Source organism: Lithobates pipiens, unplaced genomic scaffold, assembly GCF_037356315.1.
Source record: "Lithobates pipiens isolate NorthernLeopardFrog02 unplaced genomic scaffold, aLitPip1_a1.2 Scaffold_8, whole genome shotgun sequence".
NCBI lineage: Eukaryota > Metazoa > Chordata > Amphibia > Anura > Ranidae > Lithobates > Lithobates pipiens.
Window position 1 is genome coordinate 640582475 of NW_027507903.1, and position 17807 is coordinate 640600281.

A 17807-nucleotide genomic window follows, 5' to 3' on the forward strand; every position below is an offset into this window, starting at 1 on the left:
TGCCCCTGTTAAACAGAGGCTGAAAAATTGGGCTGGTGGCACTGGTGCAACGACACTGCAACCTCTCCCATATACTCTAGTTGTAGTGCAGGAATGAGCCCTGCTGCAAAGCATTGCATCAAAAATGGTAATTAAATGCCCCTGTTAAACAGGGGCTGAAAAATTGGGCTGGTGGCACTGGTGCTATGACACTGCAACCTCTCCCATATACTCTAGTTGTAGTGCAGGAATGAGCCCTGCTGCAAAGCATTGCATTAAAAATTGTACTTAAACACCCCTGTTAAACAGCGCAGTGCATTGTGGGCTGTGAGCGCTATTGCGAATTTGTTGCCACAACATTGTAAGCCCTCAAAGTGACTCTTGGTGGGCGCTGGAGCGCCCTGCTGTGAACGATTATATCAAGAATTATAATTACATGCCATTGTTGAACAGTGGTAGCCATAGACTGAGTATAGCCTCAAATACAAAATATACGTAATACATATAACCGTACCATCATCCCAATTGATAATTGTCAGGAATTGGGAATTCTAAGGATATTGGGGCAGTTGCTGAGGCTGCTCCCTTGATATCCACACCCAAAAATGTTTGTTGAGGGGACTATTGCGGTACTAAATAAATCATAAAAGACTTTGTTATAAAAAATTACAAGTAATTTAATAAGGACAAAAAAATGAAATCCATCAAAACTTTCATATTGCTAAAATCATATACACCACAATTTAATAAACTACCGACGGGTAACCCCGTAAGGTTTCTATTGAAGAGGGGTACAGAAACGTTTCCTCTATCGGTTTCGCGGCGAACCGCTTCTTCAGGAGGATAGTCTACAGAGTAAATAAAAATATTTGTAAATAATCAAATAGCAGCGAATCATATAATGACATAACAGAAGATTTACAGTAATTTAAATAGCGAGGGGATCAGCTCACCCACAAAGGAGGAAGCAGTAGATCACAGGACCCATCGGTTTCCTCCCACTGCAGATGCGGGGGATTGTAAAGGGCTCTTCAAATTTAAACAGATAAATATGATATGAGAGTTAAAGTGAGATGAGACATTAACCTATACACACCTAAAGAGCGATATATAGGTGAAAAGGGATGGAAAATAGACTGTGTGCATAGGGGCTGTAAAAAGAGCCTATAAAAAGGAAGTGCTTAATTGTGCATCCTAAGGTGTCCTAAGCAAGCAAAAAATTACCAAAGAAATGTGACCAAATTGGGAAGAAAAGGAAAAAGAAATAAGGAGTCTGTGGAAAAGGGCAAACCACCACAAAAAATAGGGTAAAAAGGATATAAGTGAAACAAGTGTGAAAGTAAGAGCCAAACATACCGTTTGTGCTATATTATCCAGTGCACACCACCCATGTTCATAGAGGGAGATCGAACAGGGCAACACCATAGTAGCCAAGGAATACAAATGTATAGTGTGCAGGGCAGGTATCACCTACTATATATATATATATATATATATATATATATATATATATATATATATATATATAATACACTCCCCAAAGAGAGGAACTGGTAAGCATGTATGCACAGGTTGCTGTTGTAGATGGACACCACAGGTGTATTGCAGGTTAGCACACCAGGTAATCATGATAATTAATATGGTAATTCATTAGCCAGGAAACAAACATGAACCTAGGTATTGATCGCCATCTGTGGGGGTACACACAGAGCAATCACTTTAAGCACATATGAAAAAAGGCATAAAGTAAAATAAGACCAGGAGACCTAGGGTACTAGAGGTTCTAGTCATCGGGTACAAAAACAGCAATACTCTAACCTGTATAGACATGTCCAACAGCGCAACCCGGCATGTGGAGTCCTGAAAACTACTCAACAGTGGTCTAACACAGTGGTAGTGGTAGTGGTTGAACAGTGGTAGAAAAATTGGGCCTTTGGTGGTTGTGGTGCTGGTGCTGGTGCCACAACACTATAAGTCCTCACAGTTACTCTCAGTAGGCACAGGAACGGGCCCTGCTGTGAAATATTAAATCAAGAATTGTAATTACATGCCCCTGTTAAACAAAAAAATTGGGCCTTAGGCACTGGTGCTGGTGCCACGACACTGCAACCTCTCCCATATACTCTAGTTGTTGTGCAGGAATGAGCTCTGCTGCAAAGCATTGCATCAAAAATGGTAATTAAATGCCCCTGTTAAACAGGGGCTGAAAAATTGGGCTGGTGGCACTGGTGCTATGACACTGCAACCTCTCCCATATACTCTAGTTGTAGTGCAGGAATGAGCCCTGCTGCAAAGCATTGCATCAAAAATTGTAATTAAACGCCCCTGTTAAACAGCGCAGTGCATTGTGGGCTGTGAGCGCCATGCGAATTTGGAGCAAACGGCCCATAATGTTCGGTATTCGCCGAACGTGCGAACAGCAGATGTTCGAGTCGAACGTATGTTCGACTCGAACATCAAGCTCATCCCTAGCTAGGATGCACATAGCATCTAAAACATCATTACTAGGATGCAGACAGCTTTTGAAACATTGTTGCTAGGATGTAGGCAGCTTCTGAAAAATCATTCCTAGGATGCAGGCAGCTATTGAATCATCTGTTGCTAGGATGCAGGTGGCTTCAGAAACATCTGTTGCTAGGATGCTGGTAGCTTTTCAAACATTGTTGACTAGGATGCAGGCAGCTTCTAAAACATCATTACTAGGATGCAGGCAGCTTTTGAAACATTGTTGCTAGGATGTAGGCATCTTTTGAAACATTGTTGCTAGGATGTAGGGATCTTCTAAAACATTGTTTCTAGGATGCAGGCAGCTATTGAAATATCTGTTGCTAGGATGCAGGTGACTTCTGAAACATCTGTTGCTAGGGTGCAGGTGGGTTCAGAAACATCTGTTGCTAGGATGCAAGTCTATTTTGAAGCCTTGTACATTGCTAGGATGGAGCTGAAATGTCCTCCTTTGCTAGGATGCAGGTGACTTTTGAAACATCGTTGCTAGGATGCAGGTGGGTTCTGAAACATCTGTTGCTAGGATGCAGGTCTATTTTGAAGCATTGTCCATTGCTAGGATGGAGCTGAAATGTCCTCCTTTGCTAGGATGCAGATGACTTCTGAAACATCGTTGCTAGGATGCAGGCAGCTTCTAAAACAACAATACTAGGATGCAGGTAGCTTCTGAAACATCATTGCTAGGATGCAGGTGGCTTCTGAAATGTCATTGCTAGGATGCAGGTTGTCTTCTAAAACATATGTTGGTAGGATGCAGGTGACTTCTGAAACATCATTACTAGAATTTCACTTCTCTTTTGGGTGACAAAATTCTTACCGCTCAGGTCCATGCTCCTCCTGAGAAACCTTGCGACCGCTGCTTTGTCCCAGAGAGTCTCCGTACTGCAGTGCTCCAGACTTACCATTCTCCCAAGACTGCTGGCCACCCTGGGAAGCATCAACTCTATTGGGCCATTTCCCAACAATTCTGGTGGCCTAGTCTACGGGCTGAAGTAACCACCTTCGTAGCTGCCTGTTCCGTGTGTGTTCCGTGTAAGACTCCACAACACCTTCCAGTGGACCTCCTACAACCCATACCCAATGGAGAGAGGCCCTGGACTCACCTGTCTATGGATTTCATTGTGGATTTACCCAACTCTCGGGGCAACGCAGTTATCCTTATGGTGGTTGACCGGTTCTCGAAAATGTCTCATTGTATTCCATTTAGGAAGTTGCCCACTTCTAAGGAACTGGCTTCCATTTTTGCTTTGGGAGATCTTTCGCTTACATGGGCTACCCAAGGTGATTGTCTCGGATTGGGTAGTCGGTTTGTGCCCCGGTTCTGCTGAGCCTTTTGTGCACAGTTGGAAATTCAGCTTGCTTTCTTCTCTGTGTATCACCCGCTGTCTAATTGGGCCACAGAATGAGCCAATCAGGCCTTGGAGTAATTCTTACGTTGCTTTATTTCTTATTATCATAACAGCTGGTCAGACCTATTACCGTGGGCGGAGTTTGCTCACAATAGTGCCTTGAATTCTGCTTCGCAATTGTCCCCGTTTATGGCAAACTATGGTTTCCAACCTTCCATGTTGCCTGACTCAGAATATTCCTGTGTTAGAGGAGCATCTCCGTGGTCTTCCTTCCAACTTGGGCACAAGTCCAGGAGGCTTTGCGTCATGCTAATGATTGGTACAGACTCCATGCTGACCACAGACGCCTGCCTGCGCCTTCCTACCAGGTTGGGGACAGGGTCTGTCTGTCATCGCGCAACCTTCGACTTCGTGTTCCCTCACTGAAGTTCGCACCTCGGTTTATTGGGCCTTTCCGTATTCTTTGCAGGATTAACCCAGACCTTCCTTCTAATATGCGTATTTCAAATGTATTTCATGTCTCCTTATTAAAACCTTTGGTCTGCAACTGCTTTACCACCTTGGTGCAACGTTACCACCCTGTACAGGTTGAGAACCATGAGGAGTACGAAGTACAGTCCATTGTTGACTCCGTAGGTTCCGTGGCACGTACAGTACCTGGTGCATTGGAAGGGGTATGGTCCGGAGGAATGCTCTTGGGTCTCATCCTCGGACGCACATGCCCCTGTCCTCCTCCGTGATTTCCATAGATGTTTCCCCCTTAAGCCTGGCGGTCCTCCGAGGGAAAGGGGTCATTGAGGAGGGGGTACTGTCAGGGCTGGGCTCAGCTCTTCCTTCTCTGAACTGGCTGCTCAGCTGTCGGCTAATTGCCAGCTCCTATCTCTCCACAGCAGTGGCAGTGCGTCCATAAGAGTGCACGGGCGCGGACCCCTCTCTCCAGCCACCCCCTCTATCACCAATAGATAGATTTGTGCATTGCATGAATCTTTCCATGGCCGCCGCTGCCACCCCCTATTCAGGCGCCTGGCCCTTTTTCGGGGCACTGGGCACCTGAATTACTGGGGTGGCGGGTGTTTTTGAAGCACCATGCTTGGCGCTCGCAGTTTACCCAGCTGTATTAGAAAAGCAAATGAATATTTGCTTTCCTAACACTGAACTGCCTCTCCGCCAATCAGGTGCTCACATCTGTTATCCGTCACCTGATTGGCTGAAACAATGGGTGCTGTGATTGGACGCCTATCAGGCGTCCAATCATAGGAGAGGACGGGAGAAGACAACGAAGGACATGGAGGAGAACAGAGGTCGTTGCTGTCACCCATTGCTCCACTGAGACAGGGTAAGTGCTGGACAGAGGGCGGGTGTGGGCACAGTGGCAGCATTTGATGGGGCACAGTGGGAGCATTTGATAATACAGTGGGAGTATTTGATGGCACAGTTGGAGCATTTGATGGGCACAGTGGCGGCATTTGATGGGCACAGTGGCGGCAACTGATGGGCACAGTGGCTGCGCTTGATGGCACAGTGTCTGTGTTTGATGGGCACAGTGGCAGCAATTTATGGGCACAGTGGCTGCGTTTGATGGCACGGTGACTGCGTTTGATGGTACAGTGGCTGCGTTTGATGGCACAGTGGCTGCGTTTGATGGGCACAGTGTCAACGGCTGATGGGCACAGTGGCTACATTTGATGGGACAGTGGCTGCATTTGATGGGCACAGTGGCTGCGTTTGATGGGCACAGTGGCTGCGTTTGATGGCACAGTGGCTGCGGTTGATGGGCACAGTGGCGGCAATTGATGGGCACAGTGGCTGCGTTTGATGGCACAGTGGCTGCGTTTGATGGCACAGTGGCTACGTTTGATGGGTACAGTGTGAACAATTTATAAGCACAGTGGCTACGTTTGATGGGACAGTGGCTGCATTTGATGGGCACAGTGGCTGCATTTGATGGGTACAGTGTCAACGATTTATGGGCACAGTGGCTACGTTTGATGGGCCAGTGGCTGCATTTGATGGGCACAGTGGCTGCGTTTTATGGTACAGTGGCTGCATTTGATGGGCATAGTGGCTGCGTTTGATGGTACAGTGGCTGCATTTGATGGGCACAGTGAGGCTGCAATTGATGGGGGGTTTTTTTTCAGAATTTTTTAGTTTGTTTGCCTCCCCCCAAAAATTTTTAGCACCAGCCACCACTGCTTCACAGTGACTCACCTGTTGATGATATCCTGCTCATCAGTCCTGCCTACTTAAAGTGGAAGTAAACCCATTAAATTAACAGTTTCAAAAAACAGTTACATTCCCATGCCAGAAATGTAACTGTCACATTGGTTGTGCTCTCAACCAAACTGTTAAACCATCCAATGGCTGGTGTCATAACTGATCACATGTGCAACAACATGGCAGTTGAAGATTAAACAGAGGTCAAGATGGCGGCTTCCTTGGCTGAAAATGATAGGAGGGTTTACTTCCACTTTAAGTCGTCCAGCCCAGAGGATCTCTGCCTTCGCCTTGGTCAACATCACAGAGACTATCTCCTGTGTTCCTGTTAGTGACTTGCTTGGCTGATATTCCTTCTGGCTCCAGATCCTGCTTGTTGTTCCACTACACTGTTCCCTGGCTTCCTGGCTTTCCTGACTATCCGTTTATAAATTATGGCCAAAATTCATGAAGAAAAATTAATAATTTGCAAAAGTTTATCACAGTAACAAAGAAAATGCATTTTTTTATACATTTTCTGTCTTTTTTCATTCATAGCGCAAAAAATAAAGGAGAAGTGAGAGGTGATCAAATACCACCAAAAAAAAAAGCTCTATTTGTATTTAAAAAAGGACAAAAAATGAATTTGGGTAGTCTTACATGACTGAGTAATTGTCATTCAAAGTGTGAGAGCACCGAAAGCTGAAAATTGGTCTGGGCAGGAGGGGGGTTTAAGTGCCCAGTAGGCAAGTGGTTAAACAAGTGTGATTTAACTGTACTTCTGTCTCGGTCTGATAGGGTTGCCACCTTTTCTTCAAGTCAAACCCGAACAGTTTTGCGGCGCACAGCAATTTCTTTTTTATAGTATATAGTATAAGCGCCTGGGATTGGAGTGTGGGCAGACACAAAGGGGTAGGGATGGGGAGGAAGAGGTGCAGATCAAGCCCTCTCTCCTCTCCCGTCTGTATGTGTTGGTGGGGGTATGGAGGGTATGGTTTGTTAGTGTTGGCTTTGGGCAGTGTGAAAGAGAGTGTAACAGACACTCTCAGCAGTGAAAACTGCAGCCAACAACCCTGCTGGGAAGCCATAGTCCAGTCTAAATAATGTGTCCGGGTTTCAGACAGTCCGAAACCTGGACAAATGATTCCAAACCCGAACTGTCCGGGTGAATCCTGGACAGGTGGCAACCCTACGGTCTGATTCATGGTTTCTGACAGCCGGTGACTCTGAAACATTGTCGCTAGGATGCAGGTGACTTCTGGAATGGGAGATTTTCTGTCTGTACTTTAACGGACGGTGATCCTGCCATGAAGGGTGTTCTATGGTGACAACGCTCTGCCCCATCTCCCAATTGTGCTCCTGTGTTGTCACCGTCACATGGTGGCCATTTCAACACACAGGCATGGTCACCATCAGGAAACACACCCTGGGTGTATATATGGGTCAGGAAGTGGCTACTAAGAGGCTGTGGGGGATCATCAGCCACACCAAGGTAAAGGATGGAAAAGGTTAAAAAAAAAAAACAAGGATTTTATTGTAAAACATGGAACTGGTTTTATGATTCATTGTGCACAGAACAGAATAGAACTGTCAGTTTATGTAACACAAGGAACACACCCAGCCCCGCCTCCCCCTATTACATTATATGTGACACAGGCCTGGAGGCTGTAGGCTCCTCTGCCATCTTTGTTGCTGGCACCAGATCATGAATTCAATTAAACAGCTACTGATTCTTCTGAATCCGAAATCTGTCCCTGTAATCCACCGAAATGGAGCAAAGTACTACCTTCGGCCCGATGTTTCTCGTTACAATATATGCAGAAAAGGAAATAAATGAACCGGTTTGCCAGTACTTAAGATGGCCGCTGCGTTTTCAGATTCTCTCACAGGTTGGCATCTTCCGGTCCAGACAGGAAGCAGAAACCTTGTTCTTTGGTCACTGTTTTGGGCCAGGGGGATGGGGAAATAATTATTTTACGGGGCTCGGAAGACCTCGCATGACAAGGAACTTATTTCTGTTCCTGAGAAAAAGAGAAGGAAGAGGGCATAGGAAGACTTTGCCCTCATTTAAGATGGCCGCCAGGTCTAGACTGTAGGCTTACTGCGGTGTTGGTAGATGCAGGGTGTAACAAGATGCAGCGACGATTCGTCATTTCCGTTTGAGGTTTTGATGGTTGCTGATTCTGACTGAACAAGTGGTTTCCGGTCTAGGCAGGAAGTGACGAATATCCTTCCCTTCCCGCCTCCATCATTGTGTGTATCCGCAGTGAGGCGATCCGGAGAGGAAGAAGAAGGACGGTGAGGCGAGGTGAGCGGGGACGCTGGGCTGGGGGAGGTGGAGGAGCCATAGAGAGTTACCGGATCGAGGGGGGTCCTAGGGGCAAGAAAAGTCATGAGGCCTGGAGAAACCCCCCAGAGGAGAGCGAGGGGCCCTAACTACAAATGAATGTGGGGACCCTGCAGAGTCACCAAGGGCCACGGAGGATGAGGGATTCTGGGGTGGGGATGTAAAGTAATAGGGGCCTTTGAGGGACCCAAAAAGTGATGCGGGACCAGTGGGGGCGCAGAGGAGGGTGGCGATAGGAGGGGGCAGTGGAGGGTGGCGAGGAGGGGGGTGCAGCGGTGGGTGGCGATAGGAGGAGAAGGGGTGCAGAGGAGGGTGGCGAGGAGGGAGGGAGCAGCGGAGAGTGGCGATAGGAGGGAGGGAGCAGCGGAGAGTGGCGATAGGAGGGGGGCAGCAGAGGGTGGCGATAGGAGGGGGGGGGCAGCGGAGGTGGCGATAGGAGGGGGGGGCAGCGGAGGGTGGCGATAGGGAGGGGGGGCAGCGGAGGGTGGCGATAGGAGGGGGGGCAGCGGAGGGTGGCGATAGGAGGGGGGGCAGCGGAGGGTGGCGATAGGAGGGGGGGCAGCGGAGGGTGGCGATAGGAGGGGGGCAGCGGAGGGTGGCGATAGGAGGGGGGGCAGCGGAGGGTGGCGATAGGAGGGGGGCAGCGGAGGGTGGCGATAGGAAGGGGGGGGCAGCGGAGGGTGGCGATAGGAGGGGGGGCAGCGGAGGGTGGCGATAGGAGGGGGGGCAGCGGAGGGTGGCGATAGAGGGGGGGGCAGCGGGAGGGTGGCGATAGGAGGGGGGGCAGCGGAGGGTGGCGATAGGAGGGGGGGCAGCGGAGGGTGGCGATAGGAGTGGGGGCAGCGGAGGGTGGCGATAGGAGGGGGGGCAGCGGAGGGTGGCGATAGGAGGGGGGCAGCGGAGGGTGGCGATAGGAGGGGGGGCAGCGGAGGGGTGGCGATAGGAGGGGTGGCAGCGGAGGGGTGGCGATAGGAGGGTGGCAGCGGAGGGTGGCGATAGGAGGGGGGGCAGCGGAGGGTGGCGATAGGAGGGGGGGCAGCGGAGGGTGGCGATAGGAGGGGGGGCAGCGGGAGGTGGCGATAGGAGGGTGGCAGCGGGAGGGTGGCGATAGGAGGGGTGGCAGCGGAGGGTGGCGATAGGAGGGGGGCAGCGGAGGGTGGCGATAGGAGGGGGGCAGCGGAGGGTGGCGATAGGAGGGGGGGGCAGCGGAGGGGTGGCGATAGGAGGGGGGGGCAGCGGGAGGGTGGCGATAGGAGGGGGGGGCAGCGGAGGGTGGCGATAGGAGGGGGGCAGCGGAGGGTGGCGATAGGAGGGGGGGCAGCGGAGGGTGGCGATAGGAGGGGGGGCAGCGGAGGGTGGCGATAGGAGGGGGGGCAGCGGAGGTGGCGATAGGAGGGGGGGCAGCGGAGGGTGGCGATAGGAGGGGGGCAGCGGAGGGTGGCGATAGGAGGGGGGGCAGCGGAGGGTGGCGATAGGAGGGGGGCAGCGGAGGGTGGCGATAGGAGGGGGGGCAGCGGAGGGGTGGCGATAGGAGGGGGGGCAGCGGAGGGTGGCGATAGGAGGGGGGCAGGCGGAGGGGTGGGCGATAGGAGGGGGGGCAGCGGAGGGTGGCGATAGGAGGGGGGCAGCGGAGGGTGGCGATAGGAGGGGGCAGCGGAGGGTGCGATAGGAGGGGGGGCAGCGGAGGGTGGCCGATAGGAGGGGGGGCAGCGGAGGGTGGCGATAGGAGGGGGGGCAGCGGAGGGTGGCGATAGGAGGGGGGCAGCGGAGGGTGGCGATAGGAGGGGGGCAGCGGAGGGTGGCGATAGGAGGGGGGGCAGCGGAGGGTGGCGATAGGAGGGGGGGCAGCGGAGGGTGGCGATAGGAGGGGGGGCAGCGGAGGGTGGCGATAGGAGGGGGCAGCGGAGGGTGGCGATAGGGAGGGGGGGCAGCGGAGGGTGGCGATAGGAGGGGGGCAGCGGAGGGTGGCGATAGGAGGGGGGGGCAGCGGAGGGTGGCGATAGGAGGGGGGGGCAGCGGAGGGTGGCGATAGGAGGGGGGGCAGCGGGAGGGTGGCGTTAGGAGGGGGGGCAGAGGAGGGTGGCGTTAGGAGGGGGCGTTAGGAGGGGGGCAGCGGAGGGTGGCGTTAGGAGGGGGGGCAGCGGAGGGTGGCGATAGGAGGGGGGGCAGCGGAGGGTGGCGATAGGAGGGGGGGCAGCGGAGGGTGGCGTTAGGAGGGGGGCAGAGGAGGGTGGCGTTAGGAGGGGGGCGTTAGGAGGGGGGGCAGCGGAGGGTGGCGTTAGGAGGGGGGGCAGCGGAGGGTGGCGATAGGAGGGGGGCAGCGGAGGGTGGCGTTAGGAGGGGGGGCAGCGGAGGGTGGCGATAGGAGGGGGGGCAGCGGAGGGTGGCGATAGGAGGGGGGGCAGAGGGGGGTGGCGATAGGAGGGGGGGCAGAGGAGGGTGGCGATAGGAGGGGGGCAGAGGAGGGGGAGGGGGCAGCGGAGGGTGGCGTTAGGAGGGGGGCAGCGGAGGGTGGCGATAGGAGGGGGGCAGCGGAGGGTGGCGATAGGAGGGGGGGCAGCGGAGGGTGGCGTTAGGAGGGGGGGCAGAGGAGGGTGGCGTTAGGAGGGGGGCGTTAGGAGGGGGGGCAGCGGAGGGTGGCGTTAGGAGGGGGGGGCAGCGGAGGGTGGCGATAGGAGGGGGGGCAGCGAGGGTGGCGTTAGGAGGGGGGGCAGCGGAGGGTGGCGATAGGGAGGGGGGGCAGCGGAGGGTGGCGATAGGAGGGGGGGCAGAGGAGGGTGGCGATAGGAGGGGGGGCAGAGGAGGGTGGCGATAGGAGGGAGGGAGCAGCGGAGGGGGGAGGGGGCAGCGGAGGGTGGCGATAGGAGGGAGGGAGCAGCGGAGGGGGGAGGGTGGCGATAGGAGGGAGGGAGCGGCGGAGGGTGGCGGAGGGGGGAGGGAGCGGCGGAGGGTGGCGGAGGGGGGGAGGGAGCGCGGAGGGTGGCGATAGGGGAGGAGGGAGCGGCGGAGGGTGGGAGAGGGGAGGAGCGCGGAGGGTGGCGATAGGGGGGAGGGTGGTGAGGAGGGGGGCAGCGGAGGGTGGCGAGGAGGGGGGCAGCGGAGGGTGGCGATAGGAGGGAGGGAGCAGCGGAGGGTGGCGAGGGGGGGCAGCGGAGAGTGGCGATAGGAGGGAGGGTGGTGAGGAGGGGGGGCAGCGGAGGGTGGCGGAGGGGGGCAGCGGAGGGTGCGAGGGGGGGCAGCGGGAGGGTGGCGAGGGGGGGCAGCGGAGGGTGGCGAGGGGGGGGTAGCGGAGGGGGGAGGGAGCGGCGGAGGGTGGCGATGGGAGGGAGCGCGGAGGGTGGCGATGGGAGGGAGCGGCGGAGGGTGGCGATGGGAGGGAGGGAGCTGCGGAGGGTGGCGATGGGAGGGAGGGAGAGGCGGAGGGTGGCGATGGGAGGGAGGGAGCGGCGGAGGGTGGCGATGGGAGGGGAGGGTGGCGATAGGAGGGAGGTGCAGCGGAGGGGTGCGGCGGAGGGGGGGGAGGGAGCGGCGGAGGGTGGCAATAGGGAGGGAGCAGCGGAGAGTGGCGATAGGAGGGAGGGTGGAGCGGAGGGGGTGCGGCGGAGGGGGGGAGGGGAGCGGGCGAGGTGGAAATAGGGAGGGAAGCAGCGGAGAGTGGCGATAGGAGGGAGGGTGGTGAGGAGGGGGGGGCAGCGGAGGGTGGCGATAGGAGGGAGGGAGCAGCGAGGGGGGCAGCGGAGAGTGGCGATAGGAGGGAGGGTGGTGAGGAGGGGGGGCAGCGGAGAGTGGCGATAGGAGGGAGGGTGGTGGCGAGGGGGGGGGCAGCGGAGGGTGGCGATAGGAGGGAGGGAGCAGGGGGTGCAGCGGAGGGTGGTTATAGGGAGGGAGGGAGCAGCGGAGGGTGGCGAGGAGAAGGGGGTGCAGAGGAGGAGGGAGCGAGCAGCGGAGAGTGGCGATAGGAGGGGGGCAGCGGAGGGTGGCGATAGGAAGGGAGGGAGCGGTGGAGGGGTGGCGAGGAGGGGGGTGCAGCGGAGGGTGGCGGGGGTGTCTGCGAAGGGTGGATGAGGAGTGGGGGGCAGCGGAGGGTGGCGATAGGAGGGAGGGTGGTGAGGAGGGGGGGCAGCGGAGGGGGCGATAGGAGGGAGGGAGCAGCGGAGGGGGTGCGGCGGAGGGGGGAGGGAACGGCGGAGGTGGCGATAGGAGGGAGTGGCGGAGGGGGGGAGGGAGCGGCGGAGGGGGGGAGGGAGCGGTGAAGGGTGGCGATAGGGGGGAGGGAGCGGCGGAGGGTGGCGATAGGGGGAGGGAGCGGAGGGTGGCGATAGGGGGGGAGCGGCGGAGGGTGATGGGAGGGAGGGTGGCGATGGGAGAAGGGGTGGCGATAGGAGGGAGGGTGGTGAGGAGGGGGGGCAGCGGAGGGAGGGTGTGGCGGAGGGTGGCGATAGGGAGGGAGCGGCGGAGGGTGGCGATAGGAGGGAGGGTGGAGCGGAGGGAGGGTGCGGCGGAGGGGGGGGGAGGGAGCGGCGGAGGGGTGGCAAATAGGGAGGGAGCAGCGGAGAGTGGCGATAGGAGGGAGGGGGGGAGGGAGCGGTGAGGGTGGCAATAGGGAGGGAGCAGCGGAGAGTGGCGATAGGAGGGAGGGGGGCAGCGGAGGGTGGCGATAGGGAGGGAGCAGCGGAGGGGGGCAGCGGAGAGTGGCGATGGGAGGGAGGGTGGCGATAGGAGGGAGGGAGCGGCGGAGGGTGGCGATAGGAGGGAGGGAGCGGCGGAGGGTGGCGATAGGAGGGAGGGAGCGGCGGAGGGTGGCGATAGGAGGGGGGCAGCGGAGGGAGGGTGCGGCGGAGGGTGGCGATAGGAGGGAGGGAGCGGCGGAGGGTGGCGATAGGAGGGGCGGCAGCGGAGGGAGGGTGCGGCGGAGGGTGGCGATAGGGAGGGAGCAGCGGAGAGTGGCGATAGGAGGAGGGTGGTGAGGAGGGGGGGCAGCGGAGGGTGGCGATAGGAGGGAGGGAGCAGCGGAGGGTGCGAGGGGGGGGGCCGCGGAGAGTGGCGATGGGAGGGAGGGTGGTGGCGAGGGGGCAGTGGAGGGGAGGGGAGGGTGGCGATAGGAGGGAGGAGGGTGGCGATAGGAGGGAGCGGCGGAGGGTGGCGATAGGAGGGAGCGGCGGAGGGTGACGATAGGAGGGAGCGGCGGAGGGTGGCGATAGGAGGGAGGGAGTGGCGGAGAGTGGCGATAGAGGGGGTGTGGCGGATGGGGGGGAGGGAGCGGCGGAGGGTGGCAATAGGGAGGGAGCAGCGGAGAGTGGCGATGGGAGGGGAGGGTGGAGCGGAGGGGTTGCGGCGGAGGGGGGGAGGGAGCGGCGGAGGGTGGCAATAGGGAGGGAGCAGCGGAGAGTGGCGATAGGAGGGAGGGTGGGGAGGAGGGGGGCAGCGGAGGGAGGGTGGCGATAGGAGGGAGGGAGCGGCGGAGGGTGGCGATAGGAGGGGGTGTGGCGGAGGGTGGCGATAGGGAGGGAGCAGCGGAGAGTGGCGATAAGGAGGGAGGGTGGTGAGGAGGGGGGGGGCAGCGGAGGGTGGCGATAGGAGGAGGGAGCAGCGGAGGGTGGTGAGGGGGGGCAGCGGAGTGTGGCGATAGGAGGGAGGGTGGTGAGGAGGGGGGGCAGCGGAGAGTGGCGATAGGAGGGAGGGTGGTGGCGGAGGGTGGCCGTTAGGAGGGAGGGAGCAGGGGGTGCAGCGGAGGGTGGTTATAGGAGGGAGGAGCAGCAGAGGGTGGCGAGGAGAAGGGGGTGCAGAGGAGGGAGGGAGGGAGCAGCGGAGGGTGGCGAGGAGAAGGGGGTGCAGAGGAGGGAGGGAGCGAGCAGCGGAGAGTGGCGATAGGAGGGGGCAGCGGAGAGTGGCGATAGGATGGAGGGAGCGGTGGAGGAGGGGGGGGGGTGCAGCGGAGGTGGCTGGGGGTGGTCTGGCGAAGGGTGATGAGTGCCAGGGTGTGGGACGACATGAAAAGGTAGAGAGGTCTGGAGGACCCGGGGAGTAGGGATGATGGTTCTGGGAGGCCATGAAGAGTGAGGAGGGTTCTGGGGGAGACGGTGGGGCCTGGCTGTCCTGGAGACTGAGGGGCCCCAGAGAGTATTGAGAGTCCTGGGGGGGGATCCAGGCAGTACAGCCAAGTATGGCGGGTGGGGTAATCGGGGATCTATGAGGTCACAGTCAGTAGGACCCTCTGGGGGGTGTTTGTTTCCTGAACACAGCGGTGTGACTGAGCCCCTGTAATAAAACACGGTCTCTGCTCTATAGATCAGACCCTCCCCTCCCCCACACTTATATCTGAAGTATTTCCTTTTCAGGAATTGGATTCCTAGCACTGATGTATATATTTTGTTCCTCGTAGAACCATCCTAAGCGTACAAGATGGCGGACAGCGATGATGAGTACGACCGCCGCCGCAGAGACAAATTCAGGAGGGAGAGGAGCGACTACGATCGTTCCAGAGAGCGGGACGAGAGGAGGAGAGACGACTGGAGTGACAGGTGATGCGGCCGATACCACCGTCCTTCATTAACAGGAGCTCCTTGCCCTTTTTTAAAGTTCAGTGGAGGACCCAGAAAGGGATATTTACTCACCCCCCCCCTTTTTGTCCTTGGGAGTAGGCAGAGACTCTTATTGGTCAGTGCTGTCACATGACTGTGGTGACCCAATGACTGTTGAGCTATTGTGCAGTTTCCCTGTTGAACGGATTTCAAGGCTGCGTATTTCGTGCAATAGCTTGCAGTGCTCAGTCACCGCGGTCTATGTGACAAGTGCTGACCAATGAGAAATCAATACACCAGCAGACATGGGTGTCGGGTGATTCTAAGCAAAGGTAGGTGAGTGCAGTGGGAGGAGAGGGGAGGCCAATGGGAAGTAGTAGTATAGGTGGAGATGCCCATTAAGCCAGGGATGGATCTTCAAACTACGGCCCTCCGTCCAAACTACAAGTCCCACGAGGCATTGTAAAAACTGACATTCACGGACATGACTAAGCATGATGGGGGGAGTTGTTCCCGAACAACTGGAGGGTCGTAGTAAGAAAAGACGTAAGACATAACGCTGCTCCGCATCGCTGTATTATACTACAATTCCCATGATGCAATTGGAATTGATCAGTATGGGTTTGGTTTTATGGTTTGTGGGGGTGACAGACCACGAGTCCCTGGCCCTGTCAGTCAAGCTATGACATTATAGGGGGGAGGGGGGGGAGACTAGGAGTCTCCTTCCCTCTGAATCAGGTTATGACGTCATGGGGGTCGAGGAGTCTTCTGGCCTTTCAGGCAAGCTATGACATCATGTGGGGGAAGACTAGGAGTCTCCTTCCCTCTTGGTCAGGTTATGATGTCATGGGGGTCGAGGAGTCTTCTGGCAAGTTATGATGTCATGGGGAAGACTAGGAGTCTCCTGTCAGGTTATGACATCATAGTGGACAGGGAAGACTAGAAGTCTTTTTTATTTTTTTTATTTTTTTACATGTATGACAGTTCATGAAAGCCCAGGGGAGAAGTGGGAAGAGCCCACCAGTCTTGTATGGAGGACATTGGAGGGACACACAGCCGCAGAAATGCGACACTGTTGGCACAAAAGACGACCATATTTGTTAGACGGGACCTGACTCTTATAATGCTCTATAGAAATTTGCGCCCAGAGTTCATGGAAGTTGATGAGAGGCCGAGCAGTCTCGCTGTATTGTCATTTTAATGGTTTGTTCTTGTGTTTCCTCCTGCAGAGAATGGGACCGAGGACGGGAGAGGAGGAGCAGAGAGTACCGTGATTATGACAGAAGCAGACGGGAGAGGTTCTCTCCTCCGCGCCATGACATGAGCCCCCCTCAGAAGCGTATGAGAAGAGATTGGTGAGGACTATACCACTGTGGGTTTGAGGGCCACCCTTGTCCCCGTGCCTGTTTGCGTGGGTGGGCCAGCCTTGTCCCCGGCTGAGTGAGTGGGAGCGAGGGGCCAGCCTTGTCCCCCCGCCTGAGTGAATGAGTGGGAGCGAGGGGCCAGCCTTGTCCCCGGCTGAGTGAGTGGGAGCGAGGGGCCAGCCTTGTCCCCCCGCCTGAGTGAATGAGTGGGAGCGAGGGGCCAGCCTTGTCCCCCCGCCTGAGTGAGTGAGTGGGAGCGAGGGGCCAGCCTTGTCCACCCGCCTGAGTGAGTGAGTGGGAGCGAGGGGCCAGCCTTGTCCACCCGCCTGAGTGAGTGAGTGGGAGCGAGGGGCCAGCCTTGTCCACCCGCCTGAGTGAGTGAGTGGGAGCGAGGGGCCAGCCTTGTCCCCCCGCCTGAGTGAGTGGGAGCGAGGGGCCAGCCTTGTCCCCCCGCCTGAGTGAGTGGGAGCGAGGGGCCAGCCTTGTCCCCCCGCCTGAGTGAGTGAGTGGGAGCGAGGGGCCAGCCTTGTCCCCCCGCCTGAGTGAGTGAGTGGGAGCGAGGGGCCAGCCTTGTCCCCCCGCCTGAGTGAGTGAGTGGGAGCGAGGGGCCAGCCTTGTCCCCCCGCCTGAGTGAGTGAGTGAGTGGGAGCGAGGGGCCAGCCTTGTCCCCCCGCCTGAGTGAGTGAGTGAGTGGGAGCGAGGGGCCAGCCTTGTCCCCCCGCCTGAGTGAGTGAGTGAGTGGGAGCGAGGGGCCAGCTTTGTACCCCCGCCTGAGTGAGTGAGTGGGAGCGAGGGGCCAGCCTTGTCCCCCCGCCTGAGTGAGTGAGTGGGAGCGAGGGGCCAGCCTTGTCCCCCCGCCTGAGTGAGTGAGTGGGAGCGAGGGGCCAGCCTTGTCCCCGCGTGTTTGCTTTCAATGCGAGGGCCAGCCTTGTCCCCGCGTGTTTGCTTTCAATGCGAGGGCCAGCCTTGTCCCCGCATGTTTGCTTTCAATTTTCGAGGGCCAGCCTTGTCCCCACCTGTGTGGCATGCGAGGGCCAGCCTTGTCCCCACCTGTGTGGCATGCGAGGGCCAGCCTTGTCCCCACCTGTGTGGCATGCGAGGGCCAGCCTTGTCCCCACCTGTGTGGCATGCGAGGGCCAGCCTTGTCCCCACCTGTGTGGCATGCGAGGGCCAGCCTTGTCCCCACCTGTGTGGCATGCGAGGGCCAGCCTTGTCCCCACCTGTGTGGCATGCGAGGGCCAGCCTTGCCCCCCCCTGTTTTGTTGTTTATCTGACTTTTTTCTTAGGGATGATCACAGCTCTGACCCTTATCACAGCGGCTATGATATGCCATATTCCGGCACTTCCGGTGGCCCAGCCTACGGTCCGCCACAGCCATGGGGGCATCCCGACATGCACGTCATGCAGCATCCTGGTATCCCCATACAAGCCAGGTAAATGCGTGTTTTAAGATGTATGTATATGTTTTGTTTAATGCATTATCTTGTATTAGCTACACAAACAAAACTAGAGTGTAATGTGTATAAGAATTGCTTTTCTAATTTAAAGT

At 57.2% G+C, this 17807-nt stretch overlaps 1 protein-coding gene across 1 annotated transcript in view; it reads left to right on the top strand.

Annotated features, from left to right (window-relative positions):
* The first annotated feature begins 8226 nt into the window (after nucleotides 1-8226).
* The window catches only part of SRRT (serrate, RNA effector molecule), a 35729-nt gene continuing 26148 nt past the window's right edge, over nucleotides 8227-17807 (top strand). The window contains exons 1-4 of the mRNA XM_077470908.1: nucleotides 8227-8334; nucleotides 14756-14894; nucleotides 16124-16249; nucleotides 17545-17691. Of these exons, the coding sequence (XP_077327034.1) occupies nucleotides 14776-14894; nucleotides 16124-16249; nucleotides 17545-17691 (392 nt within the window). The 5' untranslated portion in view covers nucleotides 8227-8334; nucleotides 14756-14775. The remainder of the gene's footprint in view (nucleotides 8335-14755; nucleotides 14895-16123; nucleotides 16250-17544; nucleotides 17692-17807) is intronic.